Source organism: Colobus angolensis, unplaced genomic scaffold, assembly GCF_000951035.1.
Source record: "Colobus angolensis palliatus isolate OR3802 unplaced genomic scaffold, Cang.pa_1.0 Scaffold248, whole genome shotgun sequence".
NCBI classification, from domain to species: Eukaryota; Metazoa; Chordata; class Mammalia; order Primates; family Cercopithecidae; genus Colobus; species Colobus angolensis.
In genome coordinates, this window is record NW_012115688.1 from 1,696,220 (window position 1) to 1,711,441 (window position 15,222).

The 15,222-nt window shown below is 37.3% G+C and overlaps 1 protein-coding gene across 2 annotated transcripts in view; it reads right to left on the reverse strand.

Moving 5' to 3' along the window:
* Positions 1–15,222, reverse strand: part of CNTNAP4 (contactin associated protein-like 4) — a 279,155-nt gene that overhangs the window by 79,425 nt on the left and 184,508 nt on the right. For both annotated transcript variants that reach the window (XM_011945986.1, XM_011945987.1), the window contains 3 exons: positions 13,049–13,220; positions 3,889–3,995; positions 379–498 (listed from right to left, as the gene is read on the reverse strand). In XM_011945986.1, the coding sequence (XP_011801376.1) occupies positions 379–498; positions 3,889–3,995; positions 13,049–13,220 (399 nt within the window). The remainder of the gene's footprint in view (positions 1–378; positions 499–3,888; positions 3,996–13,048; positions 13,221–15,222) is intronic.

Sequence of the window (15,222 nt, forward strand, 5' to 3'; positions counted from 1 at the left end):
TTCTATGTAAACTCATGTAAGTAAAGGATTCAAGAAGACGTAAGCTTTATGTTTACATACATTTAAAAAGTAAATATTCTCCAAAGTTTTACATGTATCAATCTTCTCCCAGAAATAATCTATCCTTTTTGCTTGGGGACATAATTGGAAACATTTATTATCAGATGTTTTACACAGATGCCACATGCATTAAAAAAGATATTTAAAGTCATTACCATTTAACTATTTTTTTAAGATTTACGTCCAGTTTTTCTAAGGAACAATACACATTTTAATCAAGTTGCAAATTAGGTCAACATTCTGCTTATTTCATTTTAATTTTGCATATTTAAAACATGCATGCAAATTTAACTATAAAATAAAAGCTGGTTAACTCACCAGTCATATTGCAATATAGAAGAAATGGTTCCAGGGGACCACTTCCATCTGAATCTATATAGTAAAACCCTGAAGTATTTCCTCTGTGCTTATAGGCTTCACATGACTGCTCATAGATAGCTTTAAAAAAAAAAACATCATTAATGGAATAGCATGAAATGAATCTCAACTTTTATTTTGGACATGAAATACTGCAAGTCTTGAAATTTAATATGTACATTACTGACCAGGAGAAAAGCAAAACTTACTTTAAAATAAAACTCATTCTTTTTTAAAGTTAATATAGATGAAAGTGATTTGATAGAAAAAAATGAGGTTGATTTTATGACTTTTTAAAATTACTAAATGAAAATGAAATCACTTGGTCAAAACCAAAATTTAGCCAGTTTGATATTCTGAAGAACAAGGAAAGAGAAGGTAGGTGTTTAAATGTTAGAGCCTTGTAAGTATAATGTCATAACTTATCTTGCGGCACACATTTTGGAATTTCTAAATCTAGTAGCACCTTGTAATAACCTAATGTCTGAAGCACAACAGTGTAACCTCCTTAAATAATCTGCTGTTAGCCAATAATTATATAATAGAAACATTTTGAATCATGTTATAACTGTACTCCATTCCCACAGAAAATTAACTATAGATAAAATATTTTTTCACAAAACAAATGTGATTCACAAAACTCCTCATCAAGAATTTCTAGAGTAATTTACAAAAGAAACTCCCACCAATGCCATAACGAGAATTCAAGATAATTAAAATTCAAAGCAGAAGAAATACTTGTATGAACTATGTCCTCAAGTGGTTTCAACATGTTTAGATCCATAATCGGATGTTTGGATGTTTTTAATTATATAATCCTAAATTTGCTATGTACAAAGTTTCATATCAATACTTGTGTATAATGCACACCTCTCATTGAACACTTGGCCAATTATACCAATAGCTTCTGTTAAGCATTTTATTCTGTGAAACGAGAAATAAACAATCCCCTGAATATTTGCCCCGAATCTATTTTAGTTTTGAAAATTATGTTAATGAGTGTTTAGACAACGTGAAATACTATGGCTAATTTGTTCAATGTTACCAAAATTTCAAGTAATCATGTAAATTTACTTCCACACTTCTCCACAGTATGATGGTTTTATTTTGTTCCTATTATATATCATGCTGATAGAGATATAAGCATGGTTCATTTTCCAGTCACATTTGCATTTTGTGCACTGACGTGGGTATGTAAAAATGACTAGTTTATACATTTCGATGTACACACACGTATGTTCATAAAGTCCTTGAAAGAGTTTGGCAGAATATCCTAACTTTGTGGTGGGACTGGTTGTGGAAAAGGATTGGATAAGAATACTTGGAAGGACTTCTGAATTATGTGTATGGTTTCACTTTTTATAGCATGACTGTTGATTTATGTGCATGACCTGACTTTTTATAACATGACTATTTACTGATTATTTCCTAATAAGGCTTTGTAGCAAACTCCATCTCCTGCCCTCCGCTATTGCCAAGACTGTCGTTCTGGCTCCATTTCTCAGAATAGTTATGGGCAAAAACCCTTCAAATCTATTAGAGCTGTCTTCTCAAGAACCTAATAAATTAAACTCAATTATTGGATCAAATTGTGGGTCACAGATGAAAGTAACTCTATTTATTATCTAATTTTTGTCTTCAGAGTTGTTTGGTTTATATTTAGATTCAGTCATTGATAACAATTAAAATGAATAGTCAGTGAAAACACTGAATAGCTTTCTGTTTTGAGTTAGTTACTACATGGGGATAATGGAGGATATAAAGAATTAAAATATACTGTCCCTTCACTAGCTGGATGTCCTGGGTCAAATAACTTGGCACGTGGGTACAGGTGAGGTGTGGCTTTATTACCAGCTAATATTCTTCATAAAAATCTTATGAGGCACCTCAATATACACAATTCATGCCCAGGAATGACTCCAGCAATAGTGGTAGACCTGGGAGATACTCTTGGTGATGTCCCGCCCAGCACCAAATCAGGGCTTCTGGGGGTCCTCTGTGCAGGCCCCCAGAGCTGGGAGCCCAGGATTCCAATCTCAACTCTGGCAGGAGCACAGTGTAATAGACAAAGGGTGGTGAGACTGATGGCTTTGTACCTAACACCCATGTCTTAAATCAAGGATATAGGAGGTAGTATTAGTTCAGTTGCTCAGAAATGTCAGTAATAATCAGAAAAAATGGCAGAAAAATGGGCATTTTGGTCTTCCCATTTGTGCCCCGGAACAACTGGACAATGCAATAACATGAGCCTCAAAACACATGCAAGCCATTTCATCAGAAAAAAAAATTCATGATTTGTAATACAGGAAAAAAGGGATATTGGTTGCTATCCCAGGCTCTAGAAGATGATGTCACATGTTCACATCCTCACTCTGCCTCAACTATTTTAAGTAGCCTTTAACAAGTAGATTAATATCTATTTCTTTATAAGTAAGTTGCCTATACTAGTATTCACCTACTAGGGTGACCATCAGAATTAAACAAGCTAGGACATTTAAATATTAGATCGGTACCTGGCATTTAGAAAGTATTGAATAAAATTAACTATTTATCTACCATCATAATTTAATCATTATCTACCACCCTTTTCCTTATCACCCTCATTAAATAGGGTTGCAAGATAATATAAGGATTATCCGTGCAATAGACTGAAGGTTTATGTCCTCTCAAAACGCATATGTTGAAACTTAGTCCCCATTATGGTGGTATTTGGAGGTGGGGCCTTAGTGAAGTGATTAGGCCATGAGAGTGAAGCCCCCATTAGTGGGATTTAGTGCTCTTGTAAAACATTTCCCAGAGAGATGCCTCAGCCCTTCCACCATGTGAGGACACCGTGAGAAGATGGAAGTCTATGAACCAGGAAGCACACCCTCACCTAATCTGCTGGCATCTTGATCTTGAACTTCTCAGCCTCCAGAACGGTGAGAAATACATTTCTGCAGTTTGTAAATAACCTAGGCTATGGCATTATGTTACAGCTCTCCAAATAGACCATGACATCTAGTCCCTGTTGGATATCTGAATCTTCATGCCACAAACCACCCCACCCCAGTCGAACCAGGGTTGTTTCTGAGAATCTCTTTAATTGCATGAATAATAAGAATTTGGTAACTGAGCATGTTTCCACTTGTACTGTGCCTTCTAGAAAGTTTAGTGTCAAAATGCTGGCCCAATTCAAGTAACAGAGCAAGATAGCAAAATTCACCTTCTGCATTTTATTTGTTTTCGATCCTTGGCTACCTTTCATCTTCTATATGTATTTTCCCTTTGCCAGGGATCCTCCTCTTTTCTCACCTGTTTCATATTATGTACTTCTATAGGCTATCTTGACTACTTTGTGAAATGAGATGTGGATTAACAACTGGATGCTGAGTTTGCACAGAACAGACATATATACACACAGCAATGAAAAGGGAAACGGGACAAAGAAACCATCACAGGGGCAAGAAAAAGCAGATGTGTTCCGCTTACAGTTATGGCAAGTAGCTCCTCTGTAACCAGTGTTGGTACAGTTACAATGAAAGGCGCTCCAGGACTGGGAACACTCCCCACCGTGTTCACAGTAGTTGGGTGAACACCTAAAAGAAGGTGCAGATACAATCACCAGTTTCCATTTTAAGATATCTTAAAGTATTGACCATTTACACATGGTCATGAGAAAGACGGATTTCAACTATAACATAATGACTAATGATGCTTCGGTCTGTTGTTAATCACTTTAATCACAAAACTAAACCTTAGATCAATACATTCATCAGATTTCAGCCAATTCTCAGGTAGTTGTGACTGCTTAATTTTCAACATGTCTCACTATATCAGAGCCCTTCATTTTCCCTAAGTGACATAACATGGATTCAATATGTTGGCAGAAATATCCATAGCATACATGAAATAACATTTTATCACACTGAATTGCTACATTGTTCGAACACTGAAAGGAGGAATAAAGATAGAAGAAAAGGTAAAAGGAAGACAGAGGAATATCTTTCTTCACTTGAGGTATACTTCTAGGAATGTAGGAGAATACACAGTATAGATTCACATATTTCAAGCAGTGTGTCGGGGTGCTCTAAGGTGCAAAACAGAACTCACAGGGACTCCCAGGATAATTTAAGTCTTCAAGAGAAATATCTGTCATACTCAGCACCTATCAAACACTGTGTGACTTACTAACTAGCTTGAGGTAATTTATTTTCAACATTAGATCATTATATATTCCCTTTAATCACATCCTATCCTTGAGGAGCAGATTTTTAGTAATTGATTATTTATTTATTTATTTGGACGGAGTCTCGCTCTGTCGCCCAGGCTGGAGTGCAGTGGCGCGATCTCAGCTCATTGCAAGCTCCGCCTCCCAGGTTCACGCCATTTTCCTGCCTCAGCCTCCCGAGTAGCTGGGACTACAGGCGCCCGCCACCATGCCCGGCTAATTTTTTGTATTTCTATTAGAGACAGGGTTTCACCGTGTTAGCCAGGATGGTCTCGATCTCCTGACCTTGTGATCCGCCCACCCTGGACTCCCAAAGTGCTGGGATTAGAGGCGTGAGCCACCGCGCCCGGCGGTAACTGATTTTTTAAAAAGCAAGTACCACGTGAAATCAACATTGAACAAAAATATGAGGCTAGGAGTCTCATCTGTTTTTTGTTGTTGTTGTTGTTTTGGTGTTTTTTTTTTTTTTGAGACAGAGTCTCACTGTTGCCCAGGCTGGAGTGCAGCGGCACCATCTCGGCTCACTGCAAGCTCCGCCTCCTGGATTCCAGCAGGGGTTCTGCCTCCTGTATTCTCCTGCCTTAGCCTGTGGAGTAGCTGGGATTACAGGCTTTCGCCTCCACGCCTGGCACTGGAATCTGATCTGATTTCAAGTCTTGAGAAATGGTGGTGTGTTCAACAGCCACACATGTCCAAATACTAAGTAATTGTGTTTAATTAAAAATAATTATTTCCCAAATCATGTATATCACTTTTTTCAAAAGGTTCCTAGGTTGTTACGGCATATTTGTTAAGTTTTTTGGACCCGAACCACTTTTTAAGGTTAGGGATATATTTCTAGTGTTAGGAATGTCTTTTGGCCTAGGGGCACGGTGAAAATTACTGAGACACATAGGGCACCATAGATGAAGAAGTCTGGAACGTTTTGTTATTGACTCAAATAGCCCTAATCAGATTTTTGATGACTTTTAGGATGTAGAATGAAAGGTACATTGAGATCAAGACTTTAAATGCCCTCATTCATTACAGATTAACAACTAAATAAACTATAAAACCTGCAAGAACATATTTGTGATGGGGTTTTTACCATCTCCTTTATTAAAACTAAGGAGGAGAACTTCCTGTTTCGCTTACAGAATTTTTCCAATTTTAACTGAAAAGGATATTATGGATTTTTTTTTTTTTTTCCTGATTTATAAGGACTAAAATGGCACTCACATTCCCCTCAGCTTAATCACAATTTGGATAGGTTTCTTGCTGACTATAGGCACTTGACCTCCCTTATCTTAGAGCCTGTACTTCAGAAAACTTTCTGTGGTCAATTCTTTCTTTGCCCCTTTCAGATATAAATCTTCTCCCAGCCTCTTGCCAGTTTAACAACCCAGGAATGTCTTTCAAGGAACTGGGAGCCACCCCTTTGAAATGTAAGCATTAAGAAAGATACAGCCCCTATTTCCCAGTCTCTGGGGAGGTAGGAACCTAACTTCTTTAAGCACCAATAAGCAAACACAGATGGCCTCATCTCGCTGACACTGTTAGCCAGTTGTAAGGAAATAAATACTTATTAAGTTATTCGTAGCTAAACCACTTTTAAAATCAAAGTGTTAGGTCTATCTTTCGGCTTAGAGATGCGGTAAAAAGTTACTGAGACAGCTAGAGCACCATGAGCAAACAGTTCGGGAACTTAATCAAATAGCCCTGATCAAATTATTGATCCCTTTTAGGATTCAGAATGAAACATAGCAAGAGACCAAGGCTTTAAATGCCTCATTTTAAAAAAAATCTACCATGGGGAGGAGGGGAGGGGGGAGGGATTGCATTGGGGAGTTATACCTGATATAAATGATGAATTGATGGGTGCTGACGAGTTGATGGGTGCAGCACACCAACATGGCACAAGTATACATATGTAACAAACCTGCACGTTATGCACATGTACCCTAGAACTTAAAGTATAATAAAAATAAAATAAATAAATAAATTAATTAATTAAAAAAAAAGAAAAACTGAAAAGCTCTACACAAAACGTTTTCAGAGGTTCTCTGAGTGAAGGGATGTTGGATAAAAATATTGGCTTATTATATTTTCTTTATTGTCTAACCTTTCCAAAATAAATGTGTGTTATATTAAAAAAAAAAAAAACTACAAAAAAATCCCAGATTTTAAAAAAATCTACAAAACCCGCCAAGAATATATTCATAATAGGGTTTCTGCCGTCTCCTTTATTTTTATTTTTATTTTTATTTCTTTGAGACAGAGTATCGCTCTGCTGCCCAGGCTGTAGTGCAGTGGCGAGATCTCGGCTCATTGCAAGCTCCGCCTCCTGGGATCACGCCATTCTCCTGCCTCAGCCTCCCGAGTAGCTGGAACTACAGACGTCTGCCACCACGCCCAGCTAATTTTTTGTATTTTTTAGTAGAGACAGGGTTTCATCATGTTAGCCAGGATGGTCTCGATCTCCTGACCTCGTGATCTGCCCACCTCGGCCTCCCAAAGTGCTGGGATTACAGGTCTGCCATCTCCTTTATTAAAACAAAGGATGGAAACTTCATGTTTTGCTTACAGAATTTTTTCCAATTTTTAACTAAAAACAATATTATGTACTTTTCCTGGTTACAAAAAAAGAGATGTCCACTGTACAGAAATTAAACAATCCAGGAAAAAATAAAAAAGAAATGTCATTGACATCTCACTGCATATGAACGACCACTACAAACTCACAGATCTGTGTGTATGTCCATAAATATAATCATAAGGAAATGCTACTTTACAATCTGCTTTTTAAGAAACCAAAAATTAATAATGACTATCTCTTCACATCCATTAAGTTTATACATATTTAGCATTTTGATAGATTCACAGGAATTCATTCAAAAATGTGTCATGATTTATTTAATTTTAAGCATTTCAAATCAATGACAACGTGTAAAAACAGGAAGACTTTAAAATATTAAAACAATAACAATTCTAATTGGTAATCAAACCAGGAATGACATTATTCAGAAAAGGCTTTTATTTCCCCCTATGGAGTATATTTATGTCTTTTTATTTTTTTAACTCTTAAGTTCAGGGATAACTTATGTGCAGGTTTGTTACCAGGTAAACTTGTGTCATGAGGGTTTGTTGTACAGATTATTTCATCACCCAGGTATAAAGCTTAGTACCCATTAGTTATTTTTCCTGATCCTCTCCCTCCTCCCACCCTCCAACTTCCAAAAGGTCCCAGTATGTGTTGTTCCCTTCTTTGTGTCTATGTGTTCTCATCATTTAGCTCCCACTTATAAGTAAGAACACGTCGTATTCATTGCATTAGTATTCACAATGGCAGACACGGAATCAACCTAAATGCCCATCAATGATAAACCAGATAAAGAAAATGTGGTACATAGACACCATGGAATACTATGCAGTCATGAAAAAAAAAAAGAATGAGATCACATCCTTTGCAGGAACATAGATGGAGCTGGAGTCCACTATCCTTAGCAAACTAATGCAGGAACAGAAAACCAAAGGTTATTCTGTAGCAAACCTCAAACCATGTTTTAAAAGGAGTTCAATATAAGTGGCTTTGCCTAAAATCCCAAAGAATGACTCTTAAATGGCTGTGATACATATGCTATTTCTATTTGATCTGCTTCAAAAAGACCAACTGAGTCCATTTTTCTTGATTCTTGTTAGACCAGATTTTTCATAATTTTAATTCAAATGTGAAAGATTAAATTGTGACTTTTATTTAAAGTCATTACATTATCGTAATGTTTACTACCGGTAACCTATGGCAATTTATGTTCTATAGTACTCATTCTCACCAAATGTTCTAAACTGTTGTATTTCACACTTTTCTCCTCCCTACTCACTACAATACAAGATAAGACAATTAATTAACCCATTTTCTCTAGCCACTAAAGTTTTTCCTTGGACACTGCCATCATTTCCATTTCTTGTGAACTTGAACAAATGCTTACATCAACATACCCAAACATAAAGTGATAGTAAGATTTTGATTTCTCCTGATTCCCGGTCCATTACAATGGAAATTTCAAAAGCTTTCATACAATGTAAAGATTTGCTGGAATTAATATTGAAGTAAACTCTATACAACATTATCACATTTAGGGAAATAAACCTAAGTGCCAGTGAGTGCTAGGATAATGGTGACCACCACAATTCAAATCTTACATTCTCCCTCAAAACTTTGATATTGACAAGAACCAAGCTCCTCATGTCCCTAGTGCTCGCCTCCAAAAGGGCCATGCCTGCAGTATTAGAGGAGGCAGAATAACACCATGATCTTCAAATCAACTGGAATAAACCCCATATGTCAGCATAAGGAACAAAGGGCAGGCTTGGGGGCTCCATGGAGAAGAGGGGAGGGAAGGTAGGCAGGTAGAAACTCCACCAGAAAGGAGGAAAACAACGGGCCTGTGGAGGATGGTGCCATGGAGGCTGGAGGCCAGAGCTCGAGCGCTGGGTAGCAGGAGTGGATTGGAAGGACAGGTGATGGAGGTGCAGAGGCTGGAGGCAAGGAAGCCAGGAGTTGGGTGCTGGGCTTGCTAAGGTCACAAGGTGTACATTATCACTCAACAGCCTGTTAGTTCCTGTCAGGGGTCTCTCTGCAGCCCAGGTGTGCTTTGATACCAAATGATATACTTGACAATTTCCTTTAATAAGTGCTTTACGCCCAAGCAACTTCGTAAGAAATTTTGTCTTAGTAGCCATCACTCCTGCCCCAGCCCCACTCACATTTCGGCCCCAGATGTGGGGACCTGGACAGCAGCTGCCTTTTCAGTTCTGTACTCACCCCTCAGCCACCCCTCTCGGAAGTCCCTAAACTGAGGGCCATCCTGCTGCATGTCCACAGAGGACAAGGAGAGGGCTTCTAAGTGTGTGTGTGTGTGTGTGTGTGTGTGTGTGTGTGTGTGTGTGTAGGGAGTGACTCTGTGTAAGGAAGATGTGAATATAAGACTTGTGGGAATGACTCATGAGTGTAGAAGTGTAAAACGATGGTTGTGTTCATGTGTGTGAGTGTGCATGAGTAAAGATTAATATGTGAGTTGTATAAATGTGTGTAAGGATGGTGTGTGAATGTGTAAGGAGCTTTGGACTATGTGAATGAGCATGAGTGTGTCCACGTGAGAGAAACGGTGTGCAAAAGCCACATTGGTGCGCGTGTGTAGAGAGTGTGTGTGAATAGCCGTGTGGTATGAATGTGAACACGTGTGTGTATTTGTATTTACACCTTTATGTGTAGTTTGAGGCAACTTAAAGTCAATTATAGTTTTTTAAAAACCTGCCTTGTTTTAAGTTCCTATCAGATTGTTAATGTTTTTAACGTTACTGCCTGTTTTTTTGTCTGTTTTTGTTTTTGGAGACAGAGTTTCACTCTTGTTGCTGAGGCTGGAGTGCAATGGCAAAATCTTGGCTCACTGCAACCTTCGTCTCCTGGGTTCAAGCAATTCTCCTGCCTCAGCCTCCCAAAGAGCTGGGATTATAGGCATGCACCACCATGCTCAACTTTGTTATTTTTTTTTTGTATTATTAGTAGAGACGGAGTTTCACCACGTTAGATGGAGTTTTGCCAGGAGTTCAAGGCTGGTCTTGAACTCCTGACCTCAGGTGATCCACCTGTCTTGGCCTCCCAAAGTGCTGGGACTACAGGTGTGAGCCACCATGTCTGGCTGGCTGTTACTGCCTGTTTTTAATTATAGTTTATTGAACCATCAAATGATACATTTATTATGCATGGATTAAATATTAACCACCCCAAATGTTAACTTGCACCCAGAGGTGCTGCATGGTGTGGCAGACAAACATTTCAGGGAGACTTCCCTGGATCCACAGTGCTTGGGCTAGAGGCTGGGCTCTGCCTTTTCTTAGCCATGTAATTTTAGCCAACTTATTCTCTCTGTGCATCTGTTTCCATATTTATAGGAAACAAACACTATTAAGAACAGGTTCTAAGAGATTTTGTGAGGCTTGATTTAAATGCTCATTCATGTTAAGTGCTTAGTATAAGGCCTGGCACACAGACTTTTTTTAAAAGGCTCCATTTAATTCTTGGGATGCCATCCATCTTGGGATGCCATGTCAGTAGGTATAGCATATAAGACCAAACCAAATATATATCTTCTTCTGAGTGTAAGACAACAGGTTTAGAGATACACCTGGAAATTTAAAAAGTATGCAAATGTTACTTTGGTTTTTGCTATATTTTTAAGATTGTTAGGGTTATTGTTAGCCTAAAGCATCTTTTAAAAAGAAACATGTACAGTCAAGGTCTACCCATAATTTACTAACTATTTCTGAAAAGCATTTTTAAGGTATAGCACTAAAGTGATATATTCTCCAAACATGCTGATGGTCCTCTATTTTACAGAAAGTATGTACCTTCAGAAAGCAGGCAACTGGGAGTCCGTGTGTGAAATGGCAGCTCCAGAACATGTCCACATAGGAAAAAGGGTAGATACACTTGTACCAAATGAATGTTCTGCAATCCAAGATAATCAACATCCACTACCACTCACAGTGTGCATGACTGAGCCTCTCCCTGCCAGTTTCCCCGATGGCCGCTCCCCATCAGGGGTTGGGGAGTCCCTGCCTCTGTGGGCAAGCCTTATATTGAGAAGCCAGGCCCAGAAAGCCTCTCTGTGTGCCCTCCCCCAAATCAGGTTTTAGGTTCCAGAGCTATTAAGGTGGTAACTACGGACAAGTTTGCAACAAATGGACCCAGAAGTCATTCAATCCCCACATCAAGCCAGTTGAGGTTTAATGTCTAAATTCTCTCTTTTCATATCATCTTTCATTATAGAAAGAATTGTTTTCTCTGCAAATTGTTTTAAATCAATAAATGAGTATTTGTGGGGAGGAAATTATGTCCTTCTATTCTTATTGCTGAATATGATGATTACTACTGCTTTCTGGACATCATGAAGTATCTATCAGTGTTCAAAACAGGACTGACAAATATTACTGAGTGGTCTGCTGGATACAAATAGAAGAGTCTTTTTGTTGACAAAATGTCTCATAAAAGTAAAAAGTTACTTTTGATGCTCCTAATTTATGTATTTATTCTAAATACATATTGAACATTACTACAGGGTAGAGGCTAATTTGGTCACACTGTTTTAAAAATTTGTTTAATCTGTAATGGTTATGAGATTCCATTAAACTCAATAATTAAAATTAACAGCCTTGATATTAAAGCATGACTGGCAAGATGACTTAGCTATAGTTGTTCATGCCTAACCACACGTTTCAATTATTACTAACTATTAATTATTATTTTTGGCTGGGTGCAGTGGCTCACACCTGTAATTCCAGTACTCTGGGAGGCTGAAGTGGGCATACAGCCTGAGCTCATGTGTTTGAGACCATCATGGGCAACATGGCAAAACCCTGTCTCTACAAAAAAAATACAGAAATTAGCTATGCCTGGTGTTGTGTGCCTGTAGTCCCAGCGACTCAGAAGGCTGAGATAGGAGGATGGCTTGAGCTAAAGAGGTGGAGGTTGCAGTAAGCTAAGATCGTACCACTGCCCTCCAGCTTGGGCAACAGAGCCAGATCTTGTCTCAAAAAATTTTATTTATTTATTTATTTATTTATTTAAGACAGAGTCTTGCTCTGTCACCCAGGCTTAAGAGCAATGGCGTGAACTCGGCTCACTGCAACCTCCGCCTCCCTGGTTCAAGTGATTCTCCTGCCTTAGTCTTCCGAGTAGCTGGGATTACAGGCATGAGCCACCGCGCCCAACCAAAAGTATATATTACTTTTAAGGTGATTTGTCCTCCACAATTAACTCTCAAGTCCTGCCTTGTCATGTCCTGTACTGATGCTCTTGTTGAAACTCTTTGATCATCCTTATACCTTGATCAAAACCACAACCCCAAGCTTCTCTAGAGAAGTTTGTTTTCATTTTCCCTGCAGAGAAGATGGTAATGGGTTGTTAAAGAGGAACATTAGGAGAAGTGCAACCAGTTGAATTCTCCTGCCTTGGAAAATATTCCTATGTCAGGGTGGCAAATGCCAGTTTGATAACTAACCACATAGTCTCAAATGTATTGGTACCTGATGATCAATTTTACTGTTCAAGTGCCTTAATATATTGAGTTTAATGACATATTTTTTAACACATCTATACTTGTCTAAAATTACAGCAGCATCAACAGTATCTTTCGCGAACTGGTAGCATGTGTACATATGAAGCCATACATAACATGGCCAAGTCTTCCAAATTCTGTCATTTAAAACATGACATTTAAACAAAGTGTGCATTTTTTCTTATTTGTAATGTAAATACACTCCATTTCTTGTGGAACAGTTAAGAATGGGGAAGAGGAGAGAATAACTGTTCATCTTATACATAAATTTTAATCCGATGCCAAAGTTTGAAAGGAGGTCGAAATGAAGTGAGATTGCCCTTACCTGTCTGAGATGCCACATGAGTCTATCTGAAGGTCACTGAAGTTCCCAAGGGACCCCTGCTGAACTGAAATCAGATCTACCACTCTGCCACCGATAGAAATGAGCCTCATACATCCCTGAAATCCACCAAGTGGACTTTTACATTTGGATCCAAAGCTTTTGTCAGGACAACCTGATAAAAACAAAATAAAACCAGTACACATCATAAAGAATCAGAATTCAGTATCATGGAAAACTTCATTTAAAAAATAAAAGAAAGAGGCATATGATAATTTTCTGTATTAAAGGAGGCAATAATGACTGCAGTCATTATTAGTTTGATCTAAATTACAAACTGAAATTCATACAAAGAATTTTTTATTTACATAGCATTCCCAGGAAGTCACTAGTATTATAATAATGTGCAAGGATATTAGCTTGATCTAGATTTGAAAAATATAAACATTAGCTCCAGAATCCTAAACATGCCAGCCAGCAATATTAAACTGCATATAACTTACAGATGGGAATTTAGTCTTTTGAATTGCACAATTAAGAACATAAAAGATGAAAGCATGTACTATGTATAAGAAAAGATACATTAATAATGGTGAAATGTCTTTGTATTTATAAAGCTAACTATTTGGAAAATGGGTTCTCTTGGCTTGGAATAAAATTACCAACTGTTTATCTAATTAATTATTGCATTTTCCTATATATAAAGGAACCCTATATACAAGGATTTTAGGAAGTCTTGATGGTTTAATATCAAACATATTTCACAGTTTGATTTTATTCTTTGCCTCATAAAAGAATGTTTCATTTACATTGATTTTTTCTAACATTTATATAAGGCTTGTTTATAATTATTTAAATAATAAATACAATATTAACCATTATTGTCTGTGGTCTAATGGCATTCTAAATGTTTCTCTATCCAAGTAGAATAATAAGTTTATGGAGTATGAATACATGTATCACATTTTTTCAATTTTTAATTTGTATGGATACATGGTAGGTGTACATATGGGTACATGAGATATTTTGAAACAGGCATGCAATGTGAAATAGTTACAACATGGAGAATGGGGTATTCATCCTCTCAAGCATTTATCCTTTGTTTTATAAATAATCCAATTAAACTATTTTAGTTATTTTAAAGTGCACATTTATTAACGACTATAGTTACCCTATTGTGCTATCAAATAGTAGGTCTTATTCATTCTTTCTAATGGTATTTTGTACCCATTAACAATCCCCTACTTCTCCCCAAACTCCACTACCCTTCCCAGCCTCTTGCAACAACATGGATGGAACTGGAGGTCATTATGTTAAGTGAAATAAGCAAGGCACAGAAAGACAAACATTATGTGTTCTCACTTATTTGTGGGACCTAGAAACCAAAACAAATGAACCCATGGACATAGAGACTAGATGGGTGGTTATTTTTTAATTAATCTTTATTTGCCATGATAATCGTCAAACACTATCACGATTTCAAAGAATAAGAAGTCAGCAACTTCTTAATTCCTGTACAATCCACACTAGTTTTCTACTTGTGAATTTCTACTATAATTAAATTGTTTGACTGATAATATTTTTCCTTAATGCTTTGTTTTCCAGACAAAATACATTTACATGGCAAGTAAAGGACAACATTCAAATTTAAAACTATTATCAGACACTGAAACATTTTATTTTAACCTAATGGAGACTTTGAAGTTTCAAATTTAATATATCAAGATAAATTCATCACAGCTTTTTGAGTGTTAATTTATTGTACATGGTGCTACACACATTTCCAGTGCTTAAATTTCTTCTGTAGTATAAGATATGATTACCATAATCTCAGTATGTATTCTGAATGACTTATTAGCCAATTAAGAATGTTAGGGTAACAACTGAAAGGATAATAGTTCAATAATATTTTGAAGCAGCTATAATATGCCAGGAATACAAATAACTCTGCTAATCTTCTTTTCTCCAGGTGGCGTTTCCTGACACATCTCAAACTAATTCAGAATAAAATAAATTGTGCAATATGCCTGTAGGGAACAAAGCTAAGCAAACCCAGAGTCACAAGGAAAGATCATGGAATTTTACAGAAAGCATACTATCCTATCATGAGGCAATTCATATTCCTAGCGACAATGTTCAATAAGCAAGAGATTCTACGAACAAAGCGGGGTTCAACC